Source organism: Mustelus asterias, chromosome 6 (genome assembly GCF_964213995.1).
Source record: "Mustelus asterias chromosome 6, sMusAst1.hap1.1, whole genome shotgun sequence".
NCBI lineage: Eukaryota > Metazoa > Chordata > Chondrichthyes > Carcharhiniformes > Triakidae > Mustelus > Mustelus asterias.
In genome coordinates, this window is record NC_135806.1 from 66309997 (window position 1) to 66332685 (window position 22689).

At 42.6% G+C, this 22689-nt stretch overlaps 1 protein-coding gene across 1 annotated transcript in view; it reads left to right on the forward strand.

Moving 5' to 3' along the window:
• Positions 1-9552, forward strand: part of frmd3 (FERM domain containing 3) — a 202122-nt gene extending 192570 nt beyond the window's left edge. Inside the window, exons 15-17 of the mRNA XM_078215399.1 lie at positions 1333-1358; positions 5436-5444; positions 8934-9552. Coding sequence (XP_078071525.1) covers positions 1333-1358; positions 5436-5444; positions 8934-9485 — 587 coding nt within the window. The 3' untranslated portion in view covers positions 9486-9552. The remainder of the gene's footprint in view (positions 1-1332; positions 1359-5435; positions 5445-8933) is intronic.
• Positions 9553-22689: the final 13137 nt, after the last annotated feature.

Genomic DNA, 22689 nt, shown 5'->3' on the forward strand with positions numbered 1-22689 from the left:
AGATCTAGCTGATGTGAACAGCCAGAGAATTCCAGCCAGAGTCAATGCTGGGCAAGACTAACAGTCAGAAATCTCAACCAACATATGTCTGGTTACAGAGTGGGCTTGTAGAAATTTCAGGCCCAGGATATCCTGTGAAGGATATTTTCCATATTTCCATGAAACAGTGTTAATGTAATACATGAGGAGCAGATGCTGGCAGGATAGAAGTTACATCAGTCTAAGTATGGATATCAGAGTTATTCTAATGCAGTAGTAGTCTTACCATGCGAAGGAAAATGTCACTGTTAGAGATTGTTCCTGCATCTCTTGAAAGGCACTTGTAGATTGTCAACTGCATGTTTGATCTCAAGACAAAACTCCACACGTTGATCCCTTTTTGTATTGTTCATTGAGTTTATAGTGCCTAAAAATGAGGACATATTTAATATTTGGTTCCTAGGTAGAATATTACTGTAACAGAATTTGGATTGTAGGTATTATGTGCTAAGAGTGCCAATTATTCCAAGGAAATTCAGGTAATTTTGGGTTTCAGCAACATTGGTGCTACTAACCCACAGTAACTCATTAAACTGACTTTTCTGCAGCACATGAGTGAAACGTATTAGAAATAATTAGCAATCTCAATGTGCAGTACCATATGGAGTAACGATCTAAATAAGGATCAATGCTGATCCAAGGGAGACATTTGGAATCTTGATTTGGGGGAGAAGAGTCGGGGGGGAAGGGAAGAGTAACATGCACAAAAGCTGTCTCCCACCCATGGCATGCCAGAGGTTCACAGTGACAGATACACTCCTAAACCACCTGTTGAAATGCGTCAGTCCTGGAAGATACCAGGAGGTGTGATCCTGCCATTGCCATTGGAAATGTTGCCTGCAGATCTTTGGGGCTAATGCTGACAAGAAGGGAAAAGGAAAACATAATTTTAAAAAATCCTTCAACCTGCAATCAAAATATAAAAACAAAATAAACCAATAATAAATACTGTCTGTTTGATAACAGTTAATTATACTGAAACGCATTAGACTAAAAGCAGCTTCTAACTTAGACAGCCTGTGACTCCTGAACTGACCTAGAGCCATAATATAGAGTAGACTCTGCATTAAGCAAATTTTAGCATATACTGTATGTGTGGGAATTCCCTGAGAATCTGAGAACCTTTTTGCAACTGGTATACAAGTGTGTAACACATCCACTTAAAATAACAATAAATTGTATTTACATTGCACCTTTAACATTGCAAAATATCTCAAGGCACTTCACAGGAGTGTTATCAAATAGAATTTGACAAAGCATTATAGCTAAAGTTTAAACATGTAATACCATCAGTTCCCCAAACCAGAAATATAACAGGTGTTTGCAGAGGGAGGCAGTCAGTTATCCTCTGAATTCAGTCTAACAGCTGATGCTGCTCCCAGGCTCTCCCATTAGACCTGTGTATTTAGAATTCTAATTATAAGACTATTTATCTGTTATTTATCAGCGAAATTATGCTGAGGATCAGGTTATAAGCACTATTAAGATAGTAAATGACATCATGGAAACTAGACATATGTCTTCCTCTCTCACATGACCTTGGTTAAAATTAGCAGCATTGATTTCAAGCTAGACAGGAAAGACAACTGGGGTTTCTGCCTCGTCGGTTAAAAGATAAGAGGGTCTTAGAAAAAAATGCACTTCAGAGTATTAAACTGTACAGTGATGAGATGCCATCCACTCCTGTCACATTTTTAATATGTAACAGCTGTTTACATAGCATTAAATAGATGCATGTTCTACAGAACGGAGAAATGGTATTTGTCCCAACAGTCCACATGAGCTTCCTCCTCTGTCTTACCATCTGACCTAAAAGCGTATCCTGCTATTCCTTTCTACCTCATGTGTTTATCTAGCTTCCCCTTAAATGCTTCTAGGCTATTTGCCTCAACTACTCCTTCTGTTGTGTATTCCAAATTCACACCATTCCTTGAGTAAAGAAATTTCTCCTGAATTTTCTGCTGCATTTATTAGTGATTATCTAATATCTATTACCCCTAGTTTTGGACATCCTCACAAATGGAAACAATGTGCAGAATTTTACTGTCCTGCTCGCCACGTGAATTGTAGTGAACGGGACATAGACCATGCAAAGGTCCGTTGACCTCAGGTGGGATTTTCCGTCTTTGGGCTGGAAAATACCACCCAATTTCTCCATGCTTACTTTATCAAACCTTATTTACAGGTCTCCATCAGATCACCCTTGAGCCTTTTCTTTTCCAGACAAAACATCAAACTCTTCAGCCTTTCCTGATAAGTATATCCCCTCAATTTCGATATCATCCCTGTGGATATTTTTCACAGTTCCTCCAGTGCTTCTTGGTAAGCAAAGGCAGGGGAGAAGCCATTCAATAAATGGTTGCTATTGTTGATGAGGAAATCCACAAGCTCCTCACATACTTGTTTTGATTTGATTTATTATTATCACGTATTAACATACAGTGAAAAGTATTGTTTCTTGCGTGCTATACAGACAAAACATACCGTTGATAGAGAAGGAAATGAGAGAGTGCAGAATGTAGTGTTACAGTCATAGCTAGGGTGTAGAGAAAGATCAGCTTAATGCAAGGTAAGTCCATTCAAAAGTTGACAGCAGCAGGGAAGAAACTGTTCTTGAGTCGGTTGGTACGTGACCTCAGACTTTTGTATCTTTTTCCCGAAGGAAGAAGGTGGAAGAGAGAATGTCCGGGGTGTATGGGGTCCTTAATTATGCTGGCTGCTTTGCCGAGGCAGCGGGAAGTGTAGACAGAATCAATGGATGGGAGGCTGGTTTGTGTGATGGATTGGGCTACATTCACGACCTTTTGTAGTTCCTTGTGGTCTTGGGCAGAGCAGGAGCCATACCAAGCTGTGATACAACCAGAAAGAATGCTTTCTATGGTGCATCTGTAAAAGTTCATGAGAGTTGTAGCTGACATGCCAAATTTTCTTAGTCTTCTGAGAAAGTAGAGGCGTTGGTGGGCTTTCTTAACTATAGTGTCGGCATGGGGGGACCAGGACAGGTTGTTGGTGATCTGGACACCTAAAAACTTGAAGCTCTCGACGCTTTCTACTTCATCCCCATTGATGTAGACAGGGGCATGTTTTCCTTTACACTTCCTGAAGTTGATGACAACCTCCTTCGTTTTGTTGGCATTGAGGGAGAGATTATTGTTGCTGCACCAGTTCACCAGATTCTCTATCTCATTCCCGTACTGTGTCTCGTCACTGTTTGAGATCCGACCCACTACGGGTGGTGTCATAAGCAAACTTGAAAATCGAATTGGAGGGGAATTTGACCGCACAGTCATAGGTGTATAAGGAGTATAGCAGGGGGCTGAGAATACAGCCTTGTGGGGCACTGGTGTTGAGGATGATCGTGGAGGAGGTGTTGTTGCCTATCTTTACTGATTGTGGTCTGTGAATTAGGAAGTTCAAGATCCAGTCGCAGAGGGAGGTGCCGAGGTCCAGGCCATGGAGTTTGGAGATGAGTTTTGTGGGAATAATAGTGGCTGAGCTGTAGTCAATAAATAGGAATCTGACATAGGTGTACTTGTTATCTGGGTTTTCCAGGGTTGAGTGCAGGGTCAGGGAAATGGTGTCTGCTGTGGACCTGTTGTGGCGATAGGCAAACTGTAGTGGATCCAGGTAGTCCAGGAGGCTGGAATTGATTCGTGCCATGACTAGCCTTTCAAAGCACTTCATAAAGATGGATGTCAGAGCCACCGGCCGATAGTCATTAAGGCACACTGCTTGGTTTTTCTTAGGTACTGGGATGATGGTCATCTTCTTGAAGCAGATAGGGACCTCAGATTGTTGTAGAGAGAGGTTGAAGATGTCTGTGAATACCTCCGCCAGCTGATCCACGCAAGATCTGAGTGCATGTCCGGATACCCCATCCGGGCCAGTTGCTTTCCGTGGGTTGACCTTCAAGAAAGCTGCTCTGACATCTGCAATGGTGACCCCAGATATAGGTTCGTCCAGGGCTTCCAGGGTGGAGGGCATGCTCTCACTGACCTCTTGCTCAAAAGAGGTGTAGAATGCATTGAACTCATCAGGGAGGGGCTCATTGGAGCTGGCGATTTTACATGCCTTCATCTTGGAGCCTGTTATGTCTTGCAGACCTTGCCATAGTCGACGGGGGTTGGTGTGGCTGGCCTGGGACTCTAGCTTGGTCCTTGGTATTGTCTTTTGGCATTTTTGATAGGTCTCCTTAGATCATATCTGGCTTTCTTGTATAGGTCAGTGTCGCCTGACTTGAACACCTCAGACCTGGACCTGTTGCTAGGAGGTGAAGATGGAGATGGGGTAAGGGATTTAAGGAAGCAGGTGGTTAAACCAGTTGCAAGTCCTCACCATTTGGACTTGGGTGCAATCAAATATTTTAACAAATATTGGTAAATGATTTAAATTTTGAGCTTTGAGGATGAGAATTCCTCTAGTGAATCTAATGCTGTCTTTAGGTGAGAATTGCTGTAACAAGTTTTGTAACTGCATTAATTAAAATGATGCACAAAGTAACTTTCTCAGTAGGCTTTGATTTTAAAGGCATTTGTACATTCCCAGTTTCAAAGGCAGTGGGCTAATTTTTCTGTTTGCTCTGCAAGCTTGATTTCGGGCTGATTGGGGCAGCACGGTGGCACAGTGGTTAGCATTGCTGCCTCACAGTGCCAGGGACCTGGGTTCAATTCCACCCTTGGGTGTCCGTGGGGAATTTGCATATTCTCCCGTGAGTGGGTTTCCTCCGGGTGCTCTGGTTTCCTCCCACTGTCCAAGGATGTGCACATTAGGTGGATTGGCCATGCTAAATTGCCCCTTAGTGTCCCAAGATATGTAGATTAGATGGATGGTAAATGGGTAGGGTTACGGGGATAGGGCGGGAGGGAGGGCCTGTGCAAGATACTCTGTCAGAGAGTAGTGTATACTTGGTGCAGACTGGAAGGGCCGAATGGCCCCTTTTGTACTGTAGGGGTTCTATGATTTCTGGCTCATAATCCTGGAAGTACATGTGCAGGGACATTGGGCATGATCTTCTTGCAGGAGGCCTATTAAGAAGCTGCCCCTAGAGATGCCATCCAATTAGCAAAGACAGGCAACTTGAGGATGAAGGGGGCCAATTAGAGCACTGGAAATGAAGGCTGGCCACCAGGCACTTTGAATACTGTGTGCTGTTGAGATGAATGGAAAAGAACAGAGTAGCATTTTTTCCTTTATGGTGACCACTGCATCTGAAATTCATGGCACTCCAACCTCTTGCTCTACTCTTACCTGCTTTGAGTGGACAAATTGCAGCCACAGCAGGTGCCTTGTGCACTGGTGTCAACATTTCAGTCTTCCAAAAATACCTGTTAATTGGCTCAAATTTCCTTAATTGGATTTTGGCTGTTGACAGACCAGTTGCCGTTGCCGGCTTGAAGCCACTAACAGTAAAAGTGCAAGGAGGCTGGAACATGTCAGGGAACTAACCCAATGCATTTTTTTTGCCATTTTTTCATCTGCTCAACCTTCACACTTGACTCTAAGATGATGGGAACATTCCCTTTAGTCGGTAGAATTTTAACCTTGAGCATTGCGTATGTTAGGGTGTGGATGAGGCGTTAGACTGGCAAAAATGTGAACATGCCAGGAAACTCTCTCAAATTCACCAACCTCCATGATTAACTTGAATACGTTAAGCTGGTTGCATGCAGTGGGGAGAATTACAAATATGCTCTTTGCCCGTAACACTTGATAACAATTCTCTGTTCAAAGACAAATATGGGGAAATTGGGTGGGATCACAAGATATAAGCACAAACCTGCTACCTCACTACCTGACAAGAATTTACCTCCAACTATCCCTGATGGGACCATTGCTGCTCATTCCTTCCCTCTGACCATATGTGAATGGAAGCTAGAGGGGTGTGTGGTCCTGGGATAATAGCACATTCCCTCTGTCACACATTGCAATATGGAGCATGGTGATATGCCCTGAGAAGTGGCTACAAATACACAAACAGAGAGGGCAGGCTTTGGACTGGCCTTCTCTCCCTGCAAATGACCCCAGAGACATAACTGCTGAAGCCCTGAGTATCAGCTGAGATTTTCAGTGAGAGGTTGATGTTCAGAGTTCCTTATCCCTTTTAATCCTCTCATTAGACCATCTGATGCTGCACTTGCATCCCTGATGCAGCACCACTAGGGTTTTCTTGCTGGCTCTAGTGGACTGTATCTTGGCAGTGAGAATCCCACCATGTGCACACCATGTATTTCTAATGAATGAAAATGGATTGAAGCTAAGGCAGACAGAAATATCACTTCTCCAAAACTTCACACAAAAGGCAAATAAAAAGACTATTTATTGTGTTTAGTTAAGACAAGGTAGAATTTTTTCCCTATAAATCTCTGGTGTAATGTTATTGTTGATTCAGGCTAGCAGTTTATAAATAACTATAATCTTCGTCATCATTTCCCTCATGGTCTGTGTTCCTAAGCCCTTTTGCACACTTGACATTTAATCCAGACTGTGGTTTTGTATGCCCTATAGATAGGGGTTCAATGACAAGACGACAGAAGTCCTAGAACAGGAAAGTAAATGACCATTTTATAGTATTTTCAACTAATATAAAAGCAATAGACATGGTGAAAGGCCTGATAAGGATCCAGACAAGGAGAACTGTTCACCTTCGGATGGTGAATTACTGCTGCAGGGGTGTGTGTATTCGATTATTGAAACATGGGCCAAAGATCACAGCCAAAGGAATCGGTAACATCTTCCTTCAATAATAAATCTCTTGCTGTATGAATAATTTTTGAGTCACTGATACTAATTGATAGATTTGTTTTTGGGAAGTTTTCCAGGTTAATAGGCTGATTTATTTGATTCATTTTTGTGAAATAATTGTATATTTGAATTTAAATTGTGCTTTGGAGTCAAAAATGTGTGTAACTTGTATCTCAGTTTATATAATCTTACGTGTTAATGCGACATTTAAGATGATAAATACACAATCAGCTCTAATGTAAAAGGCATGAACAGCAAATATTGATGCCATTTTACAAAAAAAACTATTAGAAATATAAATGAGTTATAGTTACCACTTTCTGTCCTCCCCAGACAGAGATTTTAGTCTAAGAGAAAAATGAATGAATGAAGTGACTTATGGGAATTGTACTCTAGTTGTGACACTTTCTCAAATTGGCATTGTGGAATGTTTTTCAGTTATAGCAAAAGGTGATTATTGCAGCTGCATTTAAATTCAACAAGATATTGTTTGAAGCCAGTGAACCAGTGAATTTATCATAGATGGATTTACTAATTTTTAAAAATGTATTCATTTGTGGGAAATAGGCGTTATTACCCATTCCTAGTCACCCTTGAAGTGAATGGCTTGCTATAGGCTAGTTCAGGGGGCAATTGAGGGTCAACCAGGTTGCTGTGCCTCTGGAGTCATATGTAGGCGAGATCAGGTAAGGATGGTAGATTTCCTTCCCTAAAGAATATTAGTGAACCAAATGGGTTTTTCCAACAATCGACAATGGTCATCAGTAGATTCATAATTTCAGATATTTTCTACTGAATTCAAATTCCACCATCTGCTATAAGCGGGATTCGAACCTGCGTCCCCAGAACATTAGCTGAGTTTCTGGATTAATAGTGTAGCAATAACACCACTAGGCCATAGCCTCCCCTAGCACAGAAGTTGATTCAGTCCATTGTACCTGTGTTGGTGCTTTGGTAGAGCCATCTTGTTACTGAACTTCCATGTCCTTTCCCCCATATCCTGTAATTTTTCCCCTTCGTGTACTTATCTAATTCCTTTATGAATGTGACCATTGAATCCGCTTCCATCCTTTCAGACAATGCATTTCTGATCACAGCAACTCATGTTTTCTCATATTGCCTCTGGTTCTCATGCCAATCACTTTAAATCTATATTCCCTGGTTCCTGACCCTTCTGTCTATCAAAATTATTCATAATTTTGAACACCTCTGTCAAATCTCTTGTCCTCTCTGTAATAAGGAGAACAAACCTGGTTTCCTCTAGTCTCACCACATCAATGAAATTTCTTCTCCCAAATAAAATTATAGTCAATCTTTTTTCCACTCTCTCCAAGACCTTAACATCTTTCCTAAAGCGTAGCCAGAATTCAACACAGTACTTCAGTTGATTCTGTTGTGGATACTAATCATTGAAAAAAATGCACTAAATAGTGAAAGTGGTTCATGGTTATGTACATGGGTGGGCAGCAAATGTTAGCATGAACGCCATTCATATAATTTTTATTTTAGATGTACCATATTTAGATTCAGTTGCTTGAAGCCACTGCTGATTGTTGCCTGCAATTTGTGTTGTAATTCCAGAAAACAAATTATACTTATCATTCTCCTGTTCGGCAGCAGAACCTTTTTTCAGTCCCACATAATTTGTAGTAATAATTCTTCATCTGATTTTTTCATTTTGTTGTTTGGCTGATGGAGTGAACAAGGCCCAGAGCAGTTAGAAGCTGGCCTCATTGAGTGCTAAATCTTACTATGTGTCCTTGTCCTTTTAGTTTCAGTAAGAGAGAAATGCAAACCAACATCATGGCCAGATAACATTCTCTCAAAGAAAATAGAAAATACTGAGTTGAGCTGCTGGTACTTAGTCTATCTAACACATTACAATTTGATAATTAGGTCAGTGTTTTGCAGATCACTTGAGAAAAATTATTTAGTAGCTAATAAGATGTGGATCAGCAATTTATGAAATAGAGTAAGAATGCATAAGAAATAGGAGACAAGTCTGCACCTACAGTCTCTCACACATCGACTTATTTTCATCAGGGTGGAATAATGTTGTGAGGGGTCATGATCCAGATCTTTGAATGTTCTTGTACTTTTCAGGTGGAGAGCTGTTGACGTTGAATGATCAATCCGCATCTGAAGAAGAAAAGGAAAAAGAGCCACAGAATGAGAAAGGAGAGATGGGTGAATCCAAATGTGAAAACGAAGAGGAAAATAGTGAAGAAGCATTAACTATATCAGAACAAGTATATAATCCAAGTGCCAGTGTCCTACCTACTCCTGTAGAAGATGGTGGGATTGACTTGCTTTTTAATAGTCACCCACTTGGGAACCAGAGGGATGAAGGAGGCTCATATGATGAACTAGATGAAAATGAAACTGCACTCTTGATTGCCAAAGAGGAAGAGTTAAAGGAAGTCAAGCAAGTACTCGCCAGCAACTTTGATTTGTTGACAAGCAACAAACATCTGAATGCTATGGCGAAGAGCTTTGTGAATCTCCTTCTGGTGGGCTTGGGCTTGATGCTCTTCGCTTTTCCACTTCTTTTGGTCTTGCTGGAATCCGACATTGATGCTTCATTTTTGAGGGAAATTCGGCAGACGCCCGAGTTTGAGCAGTTTCACAATGAATACTACTGTCCACTTAGACAGTGGCTGGCTTGTAAAGTACACTACATCCTCGACAAGCTAGGCAGCTCCTGAAACCACACCAGTGTCCAGTTGGACTAAGAGTAACAATTTGTTAAAACTTCTCTGAGCAAAACTTATTTCTGCTGTTTTTACTGTTTTTATGTTTTGTACCTTTTTAATGTGGTAAGAAGTATTTCAGGAAATTTTATTCATTTTTGAAGTGAAAACTGCTCATGAAATGATTGAATTGTAATATGCAAAGTAATAGGTGTGGCATGAAGGAGTTTTTTGAATCATTGGTAAGTTTTTTCTGGATTATTGTATTTGTGTGTGACTGCTCAGTGTTTTGCCTTCATTCTTCCCAAGATGGATGCAAGATTCCAGAGGGTCTAAGGAAATGAATAATCGTTATGGTAATAGACCTTGTTTGTATGTTTGCATAAAATATACTGGCTGGGTTACATATGGGAAAATGCATGGTTTTGGAGGGGGGGAGGGCTTAGTATTTATGCAGATTCCAATAACAAAACAATATTTTGTGTAACTGGAAATTATCCACCAGGTCTACAGGAAGTACCCAGCTCGCTGGGGGTAAATTTCCATGGGGGTTCTTCCACTTGTCCAAAGTAACTTGGGGGGGAAAAGTATGTGAAAATGCTGCAAAAGCATTGGAAACAATATTCACACCATTCCATGGAAATTCACCCCCTTTTAGTTAAACTCTTAATGTACTGAAAGGTTTTCAGTTAGGAGGAGACATGAAATAATGAATGTGTGGCAGTAAAGAGAAAATTAAACTTGAAGAAAGGAGACAAAAGTTGCCAATGTTAGACAAGCTACAAGAAATTGCTGTGTTTGTGCAAGGTGAGATTATGAATCATAAACTGAGAAGGACAACAGGCTCAACTCTTCCATTTCATAGCATAATTCACTTCATTTACATCATCAGGCAAACTGAAAGCTTATCACAAGACACTTATTAAATCAGTGATATTGGATTCCACAGGGTTTCAAATAGCTGCACATATATTAACAGTGATAATATTCACAGCTAAATATTTTCTAAAAAATGGATTAGGGAGGATATTTGTTTGATTTAGGTTGATTGCCCTGGCAATCAGCACTGTAAGAAGTTTAACAACACCAGGATAAAGTCCAACAGGTTTATTTGGTCGCAAAAGCCATACATTTCGTAGCAAAAATCAGCACTGTGGGCAGCTACCTACGCGATGTTTATCCGTGATATCAATAAAGAATCAACCTGCGCTGCCTAACTAATCAAGAATTGAAATAGCAGCATTACATGGCAATTGTGCCACCTCTCCACCACCCCCCCCACCCCACCCCCCCCCCGCACCCCCCCCCCCCCCCCCCCCCCCGCCCCAATCTTTGATATTTAGCCAAAATTATTGGCTATCTTCTGTGCATCTGTGTTACCTTAGGTGGCTAGCAGTAGTTCAGAATAACTCTGGAAATGTGGATTTGGTTCCTGTTCCAGCTGAGGCAGACTTAGACCCTGCCCCTTGCCCTGCCTTAGTGTAAATGGAAGGCAAGGGCAAACAACCACTCAAAAAGAACAGCTTAGAAAACAGTTCACAATGAACCATCAGCGGACGTTGAGCCAAGGACCTGCCTTCTGTGTATAAGCTCAAAGTTCAAAATGTAGAGCTGCATCCTTTTCAACAAATCAGATAGTCAGACCAATAAATTTAGTCAAATTTACCTTGCAGTCAAAAGTCAAAAAGAAATATTGCTCGCAATAATATAAAGTGAAATTATATTTGATAAAGATTTTCAAATTACTCCTGAAATATGAATGGAGGAAAGCTACTTTTGACAATTGTGTTTGATCAGTTGACTGTTTTCAAAAAGTACAAAAAAGAAATTTCACAGCTAGCCATTTAGATAATATTTGAACTGAGTTCTTTTGGCAAACATATTAAAGTTATGTTTGGAAGTATCACATATCTGAGAAACTCAAGAATATTAATTTTATTTCCTTTGTGCCTGGAATGGGGGCATTGCTGGCACCACCAGCATTTGTTGCCCATCCCGATTGTCCTTAAGATTGTGGTGTTGAACTGCTGCAGTCCATGTGGTGTAGGTACAGCCCACAGCGCTTTGAGGAAGTTTCAGGAGTTTAACCCAGTAACAGTGACAGAGTGGAGATACAAATCCAAGTCATAATGGTGTGTGTGACTTGAAGGGAAACTTGCAGATTGTGTTCCCATGTGTCTGCTGCCCTTGTTCTCTTGCATGGTAGAAGTTGCAAATTTGGGAGATGCTATTGAAGTAGTCTTCACAAGTACCTGCAGTGTATTTTGCGGATGGTACATGCTGCCGTCATGGTGTGTCAGTGGTGGAAGGAATGAATGTTTAAGGTGATTGGTGGGTGCTAATCAAGTTGGCTGCTTTATCCTGGATGCTGTTGAACCTCTTGAGTATTTTTGGAGCTGCATTTAATCAGGCAAATGGGTGTGAGCATTCCACCACACTCCTGAATTGTGCTTTATAAATGGTGGACGGATCTTTGGAGAATTTGGTGAGTTACTTGACACAGATTACCCAGTCTCTGACTCGTACTTGCAGTATTTATGTGATTGTCCTGTTAAGCTTCTGATCAATGGTGAACCCCCAGGATGTTGCTCGTGGAGGATTCAGTGATAGTAATGCTGTTGAATGTCAATGGGAGGGGTTAAATTCTCTCTTGTTGGAGACAGTCATTGCCTGGTACTTGTGTGGTGGGAATATTACTTGCCAATTATCAGCCAATTTTGTCCTGGTCTTGCTGCATAGACCATGTGTGAGAAGAAAGTATCACACTTGGCACAAAATAAGACACAACTCCCCTCCCCACATTTGATTTCAGATGCCGGGCAAAGATAGCAGATGTCTCAGGACTTAGAAGTAGGAGTTGCTTTCCTTTCAGTCAGGCATCAACCAGTTTGCTGTTCCTGAAACCTGTCCTATCCTTTAAATTATATTTTAAAAAAACAACCAATGCACCATCCTCCTTTTATAACATATGATTGTCGACTCCCTTGAAAAAATAAAACTTTGATCTGAGTTATTGGGAAATGAGACATTTATATGGACTCATGAATTATGACAGAGCATTTCATGATCTGGTACATGTTTATAGTGCATTTTGCAAAATCAAGAGTACGCAGGTTGTGATTTACTACTTGTCTAAATCAGGCTTGTTCAACATTTTTAGGTGGGGGGGCACATTTCAATATTTTCTCACTCCAATGGCTGTTGGTCAAAATTTGGTAAAATAAAATTTCATACAACATTAATCATGAAATTCAAAAATTTCAATGTCAAATCAATAAATTTCAAGGAAGAGTAATTAATAAAAATGCCTATTAAAATATGCCAAGCAGCAGAGTTCATCAATAAAACATTTTTTGTCTTTATGCTTAAGAAACAGAGCTAGAGAGAGAGAGAGAAATTGGCACCCAGGGTCACCAGGGAAGGGGTGGGAAACAAGCCTTTGCTAAGTAGTTGGGTTAAACAAACACTTGCACATTCTGTGCTGCCCTCAGCAGAATTCATATGAAAGCAGGTGTAGGAAGAGGGCTGCCTTTCAGTCTGGGCTTTCCGCCTCGACTGACCTGCTTTGTGGATAGGTTTCCAGGGAGGGGAACAAAGAAGGTTTGTGTTTCTGACTCGCTCCAAGTGTCTGGGTTCTCACAAAATCATCCAGACTCTCTCTCACACCCAGACTCTCTCTCACCCACAAACTCACACCCACAGACTCTCTATCACACACACACCCACAGACTCTCACACCCACACACACGAAACTCACACACCCACATCCCTCGCCCACACACACACACTCACACCCACTCACAAATACACACACTCTGTCTCTTGCACACACACACTTTCTCACACGGGGCTGGATTTTCCGTATCTCCTGTGGCATATTTTGCGGTGGTCTGCCTTTGGTGAGATCTTATGTTCGTGCTGCTGTCACTGGGTTTCCCGTTCTTTGTACCTGATATGCCAGGGAACCCTCAGCAGGGTGGTCACAGTTGGCAAGACCGGAAGATCTCGCCAGCAGGAATGGCCAGACAATTCCAGCCACAGACTCATGCACACACTGGATGGGATTTTCTGTACAACCCACCACATGTTTCGTAGTGGCAGCCCGCCATTGGCCGGTGACAGGACCTTCTGATCCGGCTGCTGTCAACAGGGCTCCCATTGAAGGTATCCCTATCTGCTGGGAAACTTGTGACGGGGCTGTACCATCAGCGGAATGGGAAGATCCCAGCTGCACGAATGGCTGAAATGTTCTGGTCTGACTCTCCCTCACACACAGACATTGAGCAAATATGGTGTTCCCACAACCTGGATGAATTTATGTTAAGTATGGCTGAACTATGCAGACCAGGAGGATCATGGATGTGATTCCTGGTTAATGCTGATTTAACTGATATTCCCAAGGTACTAGAGTGGCTGAGAGAATTGACTGCTTAAAGGAGAAAACTGGCCTGGGTTAATCTGCTCTTGATGGATATCCAGTGACCCCTACTGGAAATTAGCAACACTTTACAGCTGAGGAAAGGATTGTGCATGGTTATGATACTCCTTTTATGTAGCTGGTATAGTACTGGGAGGATGCCAGTCACTTAGAGGACTATATCACATCATTAAATCAATCCTTACATAAAACATTTTGAGTCTGGATGACGAAACATTAGCTCTATTCTCTCTTCACAGACGCTGTCAGACCTGCTGAGATTTTCCAACATTTTCTCTCTTTGTTTCAGATTCCAGCATCTGCAGTAATTGTCTTTTATATTTGTTAGCTCAAGTGGTGGCTAGAAAGAGTGACAACTTCATCTGAGTCACTGAATCAGATGTCAGTTTTATAATTAATTCCCAGAGATTCATGTTCTTACTTCAAACTATGAAATTCAAACAGTAAATCTGAAAAGTGAGAAACTTCATTTATTTTATGAAAGTAACAACTTGCATTTATGTAACCACTTTAATGTAGGATGAAATCTTACCAAAAAATGACAGTGTGTTGGTTCCGGTGTTAAAAACGGAGTGTTTTTCGCCAACGGTGCCAGCATGTTTTTGAGCCAAATCTTATGCCTCATTAGCGATTACTTATGCCCACGAGTTTCACGCCGCTCCTACAGTGTGTTCCCTCTGATTTGTCTGCCCCACAACGATTTAACTGCTGCAAGCACTGGGGAGCTCTGTATAAATGACTCCCCAGCACTTGTTCGACAATGACTGCAAGAGGTGGCAGGCAAGAAAGCAGCACCGTGCTTTTCGGAGGGGGCCCTCACAGAGATGCTGGATGGACTGGAATAGAGGTGGGACACACTCTACCCCCACTCCAGGAGATGGCCTTCCATCAGGGTGAGCACGCCCACCTGGGATGCAGTGCCAGCCCTGGTCAGTGCGCACGCACTCTAGAAGAGGATTGGGCAGCAATGTTGGAAGAAGATGAATGATCTTCGCTCAGCCAGGATAAGTGATCCACCCGCAGTTTCCCACTGGTCCTCCTCGCAGTCCAACCCTTTCTCTCACTCAGCCACCTTGGCCTTTGCCAACACCAGGCATCAGGTTCCCCCCGTCCTTCCCGGAATCACCATACTCCTCCCCCCCCCCCCCCAGTAGCTGCTGGGCTCCGGACACTCCAGCTCCTACCCAAGCCCCATACCTGCCAGACTTCATCACCATCTTAAATGTCAACACCCCCACAACCACTCTTCCCTTCTGTGTCACTGCAGAACAAACTCAATCACAACAGGCGTGAGTGGGCGCAGCCAGCTGGAGTCATGCCCAAGCTGAGAACCCTCACACATTTAGGGAAGTGAGCCTCGACCTGTCCAGGGTTGAGGAAGACTGCACGTGTGCTGATAGTGAAGTGGGGGCAGCAGAGAAATGTGAGAATCCTTGCTGTCATTCCTCAAGTCTCAAATGAGAAATCAATGTTCCCTCCGTATCCCCTGTAATGCACTGATACCATGGCCCTTCTCTTGCGGGCTGGCCAGCAGAACAGGCCGGACCATCCTCGCACCCCCTGGATTCACTGGACTCCAGCAGGTCAGAGGGGGCTTTTCTAATCCCACCATTGAAGAGGCATTACAGCTGTCACCCACACCCGGCACCAGTACAGACACTCATACCTCAGTGGGTTCAATAAGTAGGCAGGTTTTTCAGCCACTCACTGGTGAACATCTCACAGTTGAAGATCCACAGCAGATGGAGGCAGGGGCGTTCCAGGAAACTGGCGCTCGCAGGGATGCCAGAGCTCAGGACTCTGCTGAGTCCCATACCGATGACGTGCCTCTGGGACTGGTCGTCCCAAAACTGCTGGAGCTGCAAATGCAGAGCCATGAATATCAGGGAGGGATGACAGCAGCCCTCCTCGGAGTGCAAGGCCAACTGGAGGAGTCCCATCACCTTCTATCTGAGGAGATGGTGCCGTGACTGTAGCACATAGAGGCCAACACTACGAGGTTGGCATCTGCAGGATGGTGCAGGATGTGCACTCCTTGGCAGGAGATGTCCGCACCGTGGTGCAGGGCTTCGACAGCATGATGCAGGTACTTGTGGGAATCCATGAGTGTCAGCGCTAGAGGACAGCAGGGCCTCTGGATCGAACTCTGGCTACCCCTCCATCCCATGGATCAGTACAGCCTGGAGCCCTCAGCCAAGGGACCCTAGGGGTTTCCAGGACCTCTGACACCTCCCTCCCTGTGAGTGACACACCTCCAGCCCCTGACATTGAGGAAGGAAGCACTTAAACATTCTTGCTGCCTGAAACCAGGCCTGGACCCTCCAGGTCCCGGCCCCCCAGGGGATGTCTGCCAAAGTCATCTCAAACAAAAGGCCGTGGAAGCCAACAAAAGCTGCCTCAACCTCAGCCCTGAATCCTGGTGATAGGAAGATTTAAAAAATGTAGGCACTTGGGTGGGCCTGGGTAAATATACGTAATGGTGTAGATAGGTCACCATTGTATTGAATGCTTGGCATTAAAATTCACTTTGTTCATCCACAGAGCCTTCACCCTGTCTGTTCATGCCACCAAGCTTGGGGGAATCAGTGTGCCCACCTGGCACCTCATCCCTGTGGAGTGTGAGAATGGCAGTGATATGTCCCTCCCACCCTCTTGCCAGCCCCCACTAACGGAGGGTACTCCCTCAGCTGTGAGATGGACAGGAACCTAGGAAGGAGGACACGGGATGTGCTGCCGGCATCACAACCCCTTTAATGCAAGGAGTGGCCCAACATGAAGGGACGGTAAGGCCTGCAAGTGATCCCTCCCACGCCCTCTCCGTGAAATGGTGATTCTGCCCCCCCCCCCCCCCCCCCGCCCCAAGTTGAACTTATCTGTGTTCCCAGAGTTCCCTCCAGTGCCTCCTGAGCAGTGCACACCATGGAGGGTGCTGGTTGCCTGAGCGCTCACCTCCGCAATACCCGTCAGAGGTGAAGGTGCCAGGTTCACGCTTATGTAGAGCTGTTGTAAATAGCACCTCCATAACGTCACACCACTGCCTGCTGAATATCCAGTGATGGGGGAGGTCCTGGAGAGAATGCTCACTAATGACCTGCTAATATATTAAAATGAGCATTCCGTGGTCCCCTGGCCACTCCACCGGGGAGGGGCTGGTAAGATTGGAACTCAGAAACTCGCCAGAACAAATTGCGCTCTCCAGATTTTGAGCAAGTGCTGCCATTCCTGCAAATGCAGAGTGCGGGCTCAAAATCACCCCTGTAGCATAAGCATCCCAGTGATGTTTCGTAGGTGTGTGATCAGAAAAGACTTGACATTGAGCCACCCAAATATTTGGTCAAATAGTAAGTTTTAAGGAGCAACGTGAAAGGAGAGAGAAATGGAGAGGTTCCGGAAGGAAATTCCAGAGTTTAGGGCCTAAGCAACTGACAGGTTCCATTGCCAATGGTGCAGCGGCTAAAATTGAGGATGTGTGAGGAAAATTGGAGGAGCACAGGCCAGTGGTTGAGGGAGTCGAGGAGATTACAGAAAGGGAGTGATAGAGGTATCTGAAGGTGAGGATAAGAATTTTAAAATTGATGTGTTGCCAGGCTGAGCCAATACAGCAGAGGGGTTAGAGTAGAAGAAGACTTTGGTGTAAATTAGCATACAGGCAGCAGAGTAGTGAATTAGCTCAATTTGCTGGAAGGAAGGCGGATGGCTAAGAAAACCCAGATTAAAGTGTAATTATTATTTCTTCTACAGTTTAAAGTATTTGAAACTTCAAACACTTGCCTCATTCCTTTCGCTGCATTGACTTTTATTTTACTAGACTGTTAGTCTAATGCATGGGAGGTCTTGGGGCACTGTGGGCAGCATCCCTACCTCAAGATGGGAAGCTCTGAGTTCAAGTCCCATTTCAGAACTTAGTGGCCAGGGAAGGTGTGTTCATAACATGGCCAAACAAGTTGATTATCTGCTTCTACCTACCTCGCATTAAGTTGACCGTTCTCCACACCCTCGCTATAATTGTAACACTACATTCTGCACTCTCTCCTTTCCTTCTCTATGTACTGTATGCTTTGTCTGTACAGCGTGCAAGAAACAATACTTTTTACTGTCTACTAATACATGTGACAATAATAAATCAATTCAAATCAAATTCTAAGTCCTTCCAATATGCCTCCTGGAGGCAGGAAAGTTTCCTGATCAGCCATAATATAAAAGCCAATGGCAAATCACTGCAGTACTTTGCCAAGGAAACCACATTGTACCAATCAAATGGAAGTCCATGGTTGCCAATGCCTTCTTAGGGTGCTTCATGGAACCAGAAGGAGGAGGACTGTCGCACAATAACAACTTTTCATATAGTTGTGTGCTGAGAAAAAAGAATTAATGAAAGCCAAGAATTGGGTGTCAAAGAATGAGATAAATGGTCAGGACTGAAAAAACTGTTGATGATTAACTGTAGTCTGTCCTTGACCATTCTGTAACCTGAATGATGGAAAATCTTAAAGCCGACGATTTGGTATTGTGCTCAACTGACCTTAAGCTATAAATAAAATAGCTTAATTAATTACTCAAGGATTCAGTAGGAAGTAAACAGTTGTGCCGATGATGTTTTACTTCGATGTTCAGAACTTTTTTTAAGGAAGAAACGAAGTCAGTTTTTAATCAATACCTGTAGCTGTTCATACAAAACACCAATCAGAGCAAAGACAAGTGAACATATTTACATTAACAGAATGAACAGGAATTATATGAAAAAAATCTCAACAAAAATAGGATTTACATTCTGCGGTGGTGGGAGATGGGAGAGGAGGCTTTGGAGCATGTTGCAGTCAGGCCCACCTGCCCCCCCACCAAAAATACTTCAGAGGCAGCCAGAGGAGCTGCCAAGTGCTGAGATGGGAAGTTTCAAAGGCCCTCCTCAGTGCTTCGGGACTTCACCCCAGTTATGATGACAGCAAAACAGTGAACAGCCCTTAAACCCCCTACATGCCCCATCATGCCTCCCCTGCCCACCCCATGGCCCCATATAACCTCCATGCCAAACTATGGCACTTCCGTGCTCATTTACCCACTGTACACTGTGTACAGAACCAATGAACTCTACAGTAACAATAGGATGTGTGAAAAGACTTGGTTGTTCATTCATGATTTTCCACTTTCTTAACTTTCAGCATATCCCTATAGATGTGTCAATCATTTGAATTATCAATAGCTGAAACTGTAAACACTTGAAATCTCATATCTTATGTAAATAAACAAGAGCAAGAGCTGGCAAGTAATATTTTCCTTTTGATGCAGCTGCTTCAACAATCTAATGGTTGGCTGGGCTCTCAGCCACTGGGGCTGGGTAGAGGGGCATAGCTTGGCATGGAGAATGTAAAAGGCCATGGGAGTGTGAAGTGGGGTATAATTTAGCATGGAATTATGAAGGGCCATGGAGGGTGGGGTAGAGGGACATAGCTTGACATGGAGAGTATGAGGGGGTGGGGGTATAGATTGGCATGAAACTTATATTTCAAAAGTTTTTCTTATCCAAACTATGGTTTGTGACACCTTTGAGGTGCATTAACCATGAGCTGGCCTGACTCTATGAAAACTGCAAATGTCTAGGATATGCCTAACCCGGGAATAGAAATGGTCAGGTTGCGAGTACAGGGTCCAAGCTCATGACCTGCATCAGCCCACAGCCTTAATCTGCACTGGTGAAAACTGGGGTCACTGGGAATGAGGTTGGGAATCCTGGAATTGGGTCCCACTGCTATTTACACACCTCCATGGATTCTCCCCAACTCCATAAAAGTCCAGCCCATTCGTCCTGTTGACCCAAAGTTTGATCAAAGAGGTAGGCTTTAAGGAGTGCCTTAAAGGAGGGAACTGAGGTAGTGAGGCAGAGATGTGTAGGGCCTACGCCACTGAAGGCACAACCACCAATAGTGGAGTGATTAAAATCACGGAGACTTGAGAGGCTAGAATTAGTTGAGCACAGATATCTCAGAGAGTTGTGGGGCTGGAGGAGATTATGATAATGGTAGGTATGAGAGCATGGGGGAATTTGAAAACAAGAATGAGAATTTTAAAATCAAAACTTTGCGTGTCCGGAGCCTATATAGTTCTGCAACCAGAGAGATGATGGATGAACAGGGTTAATGTGCTACTTTTTATATTGAATAAAGGTTGGGTAAGAATAGATATTAGTGAAGCCTTTTAAAATGTATAAGTACAACTAGCTTTTTTCATGGATCTCAGCATACTGGTTGAGTAGAATTTATGAGGATTGATTGTTGTTGACCCTGGTTTCCTGCTTTGCCTGCCAATGGCTAGTGTTCATATCACTAGGCCTCTACTGGAAAGTTCAACAAAGCTGGGTAGGCCATAGAAGTGTCTGGTTTGACTTGGAGTTTCTCTGCTGACTATATATAAGTCCCATTAAGAAACAGGGAAAGATGAATTCCATTGATCAGAGTTCCTTCCTTCGCCTGAACGATGGACTGGGATTGGAAATGTCTCCAGCCCCAACGAACTGCCCTGTAGTGGAATCCAGGAACTAGACAAAATCAGGTGCCAGCCATTCTGACATAGCTCTGCTGAAGTTCTTGAGGGAATACGCTGCAAAGGTCATGAATTTTTAGATCCCACATCTCTACATCGAATCAGAAATGTGATTTTCCCACTGAAGTGCATCATTGATTTGAGAATTTAGCACACTCAGTGGTGACCTATTCCACTGATCAATAACTCTAAATATGAAAAGGCTATTTTTTATGTAATGTTTGGCTTATACCTTTATGTTTGTAATTACCAAGGTTGGGAGGCAATGCCACAATCTACCAGGAGGTAATGCTTGAATGAAGCACGATCAATGAATTAGGGCTACAAGATTGTATCCATTTCGCTGACCCACAATTTCTTCACTGGGTACATGCAATTACCCTTTTGATTCTTTTAGTAAAATACAAAATGTCCCTCTATCTCCAACTTATCTATTTCCTCCTATTATTTAAAATATTTTGGTCATATCTCCCATCCATCCTATGAAATACAAGTGTGGAGGCAGATGGATGATGAAATAAAAAGTGTTCCATTTTTTAAGAAAAGTTCAGAAATGTGATTTTCAGAATTACATCCTTTAGATTTATATCTGTAGCAGGAAAGAGAAACAAAAAGTGTGATGAGATTTATAATCTCCACAGATACTTAACTTGACAAGTGAAAGATTAAAAAGTGTTCAATGTAATGTGGTTAATAATTCTGGTCAATAGAGCCAAGAAAAAGATACAGGTGTAATAACTGGTCAAATGTTGAAAGTATGAACACAGGTCATGCAATCTTTTAGGGGCGAATCATATTTTTTGCATTCAAATGCAGACGGCCAACCCTAAAGAGTGTAGTCTGCCAACTCCACCTCTGCTCTTTAAACATGTCAAATAAAGTGTGTTGTGGCCAATTAGCAGCTACTTGGCAAGAAGTCGGCCAATGATAGCTGCATAGGAGCTTTGCTCCCCGACCGCAAACCCTTCCCCTTTCCCCCTTCCAAGCTTACAGTTAGTATCAGAGTCAGTTTCTCATGTCTGTTTTTAAATGCCACATCGAAATAAGCACTCATTATTTGAGTTAATGTAATAAATAATTTTGCAGCTACCTTTACATTGTAATATGAGTGACACCTTGATGCTAGGGATCTAAGAATTGGCACATGTAGACTGGTACACCATGTGGCAGAGGGGTCATGCTACAGTCATGGCTAGAATTGTAAAAACGTTTTTCTGCTCTCAGAATCAATCTTTATTAATTATTCTGAAGATGCAAAATAGATTTTTAAAATATTAAAGTTCATGCAGACATTGCTGAACTTCTCCAGCAGAATCTGCTGGTACATTCAATTATAGCCCTGGTGGTTGGCCTTGTCTGCCATCTTTGTGTCCCATCGTCATAGCTGCTGTAAAATACTTTCTAACCTTTTTCAATCCAATATTTAATGGCTTGTTAATTGGTCTTCTAAAAATGGCAGGCAGCTGTTGGTTTCGGTGCTTGCTCGATTTCCATATTATCAGAGACTGGCGTGAAGGCATTGGATTGGCAACCCAGAGTCATCATGCCAGATGCTATGTAAGTGGGGCAGGTGGTGGGGGGGGAGTGCAGTGTGGCCAATTTCCAAAAGTTAAATTCACCCGTAATCTCAACTTTATTCACAACAGTAAAATTAATTTTGCCCGTTTCTCTTTGTAATTCAGTGACATCTTACCACTACCTATTAACATTATTAAAGCACTAAAATAGCAGTATCACTTCCTTACATTTATATTCTATCGATCTGCATATACACACATTATATTTGTCTGTGTCTGCTGCCCCATACTCCTGTAGTAGTATATACTCCTGAATCCTTGGAATTATACTTTGAAAGTAACCAACTATATAATTATGTTAAATACTAAACATACCATACTCAATCTGACATGTGTCAGTGTTGATTATTGTAAAAGTATCAATAATAAAGAGTTAATTAAGAAATAGGAATGGGTAGTAAAACAATAAAGCATACATTTATGCCCATTTTGTTGTGTTAAAAAGCCACATTTGCACTATCTAATCATGTTATTTTGGCTGCAAAGTCACTATACATATTAATGCACGGGCTAAAGGGATCAACCCAAGTCATTATTATCATGCTGCAATTAAATATTAACTATAAGTGTTGTATTCAACAACATTTTAGAAAAGCTTTTCCATTGATCTGGTGCACTTGTCAGTTTTCACCCTATTTCATAAATTCTTAATATTAAATGGATCTTT